The sequence below is a fragment of the Rhagoletis pomonella genome, unplaced genomic scaffold (genome assembly GCF_013731165.1).
Source record: "Rhagoletis pomonella isolate Grant_MI unplaced genomic scaffold, Rhpom_1.0 Rhpom_scaffold_00002, whole genome shotgun sequence".
Taxonomy (NCBI): domain Eukaryota; kingdom Metazoa; phylum Arthropoda; class Insecta; order Diptera; family Tephritidae; genus Rhagoletis; species Rhagoletis pomonella.
Genome location: NW_023458556.1, coordinates 63,295,916 through 63,298,539, shown reverse-complemented (window position 1 = coordinate 63,298,539; position 2,624 = coordinate 63,295,916). Strand labels below are relative to the sequence as shown.

Genomic DNA, 2,624 nt, shown 5'->3' with positions numbered 1-2,624 from the left:
CTTTCCAGAATTGCATGCGTATTTGCAGGGAGTGAAACCTTTAGTTTGTATATAAGGCCATCATGCCAGACTTTGTCAAAAGCTTGAGAGATGTCCAAAAATACACCGGTGCAGTATTGCTTCCCTTCGAAGGCTTTTCTAATACAAGAAACAATTCTATGAACTTGTTCTACAGTGCCATGTTTTCACGAAAACCAAACTGATGTGGTGGTAGTATTTGGTTACTTGTTAGTGAAGGTTGTATTTTTTTCAATAGAAGTTTTTCAAATATTTTGGAAAATACAGAAATCAAGCTAATTGGCCGATATGAACTTACTACCGTCGGATCTTTGCCTGGCTTTGGCACCATAATTATTTTCAAAAGTTTCCATAAGGGGGCGTCCATAAATCATGTGACCACTTTAGGGGGAGGGGGGGGTTAGGTAAATGATCACTATCGATCACGTAGGGGGGGGGGGGGTGTTTCGTATTATCACGTGATTTGCTTTAATCTCAATAATAACCACATTTCCCTTTCTATTAAATATTTTGCATATGGCAATCATATCAGCTGACTGAGAGCGTAGTCGATAAATATGTATATATGTATTTATGTAAAAAGTTTCAAAATATAACCGAAAACTTGCAAGTCGTGTCGCGTAGAACCCGTTCCAATTTTTATTCAAACTCTTCCTATGATTTAAGTTCAAAAAGTTATGGTGAAATGAATTCCAATCTTCACTTGCAGCTATTTCGTGCATATGTTGCACGACATACAAATAAAACAAAAGCAGCGTGCCAGGAAAGTACAAACATCTTCTGGAGAGATGCTAAAAAAACTTGTACAGACAAAACTGATTTCGAAAGCATTATTTTAAATAAAATTAAAGAGCTAAAGCAGTCAACGACAAAAGTTAAGATCACCAATATTGCCCAGTACTTCCAACACCCCAATGAAAAGGTGATGACAGATTTTAGTTTATTAAAAGTTTGTAATAGTAATGCATTTTTGTATTATGCATTTCAGAACAATGATAAAGAAACGCCTCAACTGAACGATAGTTCTACCCCCGCAATTGAACCCGACTGCAGCCAGAGTGAAACCGCAGACGCAGTTCAAAATAGCAAGGACTCTGAAGAGTTTACTACGCCAATTTGTCGTAATACCCCAGCGCAGGACGTTCTGCGGAATCAAATTTCTTTACTGAAAGCTGAATACAATGTGGCATTGCTCCGTGGAAAATCAAACGAAATTTCTAAAATCAAAAAACGTATTGAGTCTTGTAAAAAACATCTCCGAAGAAAAAAGCTTCACGCTATTCACTCCAAAAAGCATAGGTTAACTCTTAAATCGAAACTAGCAGAAATAAGTGCAAATAATGTCGACGCAGCCAATGTAACACATAGTACTCCAGGCCGTCCTCGTATTGAATGTAAGCAGCCTGAGTTACTCAAAACAATTGTCGACATAGCCATGTTTGGTGCTTCTGCCAACGAACGTCGGCGAAGTGAAATTGTACGGAGTTGTCAAACCTTAAGCGACCTTCATGAAAAATTGTTACATCTCGGTTACCAAATATCTAGAAGCGCGACATATTTGCGATTAATGCCAAAAAATTGTAAAACGTCGGAAGGAAAAAAGCACGTTGTTACCGTACCTGTTAAATTGAGTCGGCCAGAGGCTGATCATCACAAAAGCCATTTGGACCAGCACTTCTGTGTCGCTACAATTAGATCGTTGGAAACGCTGGCAAGTATTCTAGGCCCGCTGCAAGCATGCTTTCTATCGCAAGATGATAAAGCTCGTGTACCAATAGGTTTAGCAGCTGCTAACAAGCAGGCACCTGTCTTAATGCATATGGAGTACCGCGTTTCGCTTCCTGATCACGATTGGATGATAGCCGCCAGACACAAGTTGATACCTAGCGTTTATGCTGCATGTGTAATACAAAATGGTGAAATAGGACGTCCGGAAGCAGTAACCTACTCTGGACCATCTTATATTGCCATCAGAAGTGGAAAGCACTCGTCATCGACCGCATCCACACATGCATTTGATTTTGAAAAACTTATCACATTAACTCAATTCCGAAATGTCATAAAAGATAATTGTGGACGTGTTAAGCCGGTTATTTTTGTGTCTTCTGGCGGAGGCCCGGATGAAAATCCTAGATACCCCAAGGTGGTTGCACATGCAATTCATCACTTTCAAAAACATGACCTCGACGCTATTTTTATATTCACAAACGCACCTGGTAGAAGCGCCTTTAATAGGGTTGAACGCAGAATGGCTCCATTAAGTCGGGAATTGGCGGGGGTAATACTACCTCACGATTCTTTCGGGAACCATCTAGATGGAAATGGGAAAACTGTTGATCCAACATTAGAGAAGATAAATTTTCGTAAAGCTGGTGAGGTGTTAGCTGAAATATGGAGTGGTATGGTCATCGACAGCTACGAAGTATTTGCAGAGTACATTGAAGCAGATGCTAGAGCTGAAAATTTTGTTCCGGTATTACCATGTACTAAGTGGTACAGCACACACGTTCGAGAAAGTCAGTATATGCTTCAAATAGTTAAATGCACTAATATCGATTGCTGTGGACAAATGCGGAGCTCCCTACTTCAAATTTTACATCACCGCT

The 2,624-nt window shown here is 39.9% G+C and overlaps 1 protein-coding gene across 1 annotated transcript in view; it reads left to right on the top strand.

Moving 5' to 3' along the window:
- Positions 1-460: 460 nt before the first annotated feature.
- The window catches only part of LOC118754194, a 66,998-nt gene continuing 64,834 nt past the window's right edge, over positions 461-2,624 (top strand). Inside the window, exons 1-2 of the mRNA XM_036489063.1 lie at positions 461-940; positions 1,007-2,621. Coding sequence (XP_036344956.1) covers positions 584-940; positions 1,007-2,621 — 1,972 coding nt within the window. The 5' untranslated portion in view covers positions 461-583. The remainder of the gene's footprint in view (positions 941-1,006; positions 2,622-2,624) is intronic.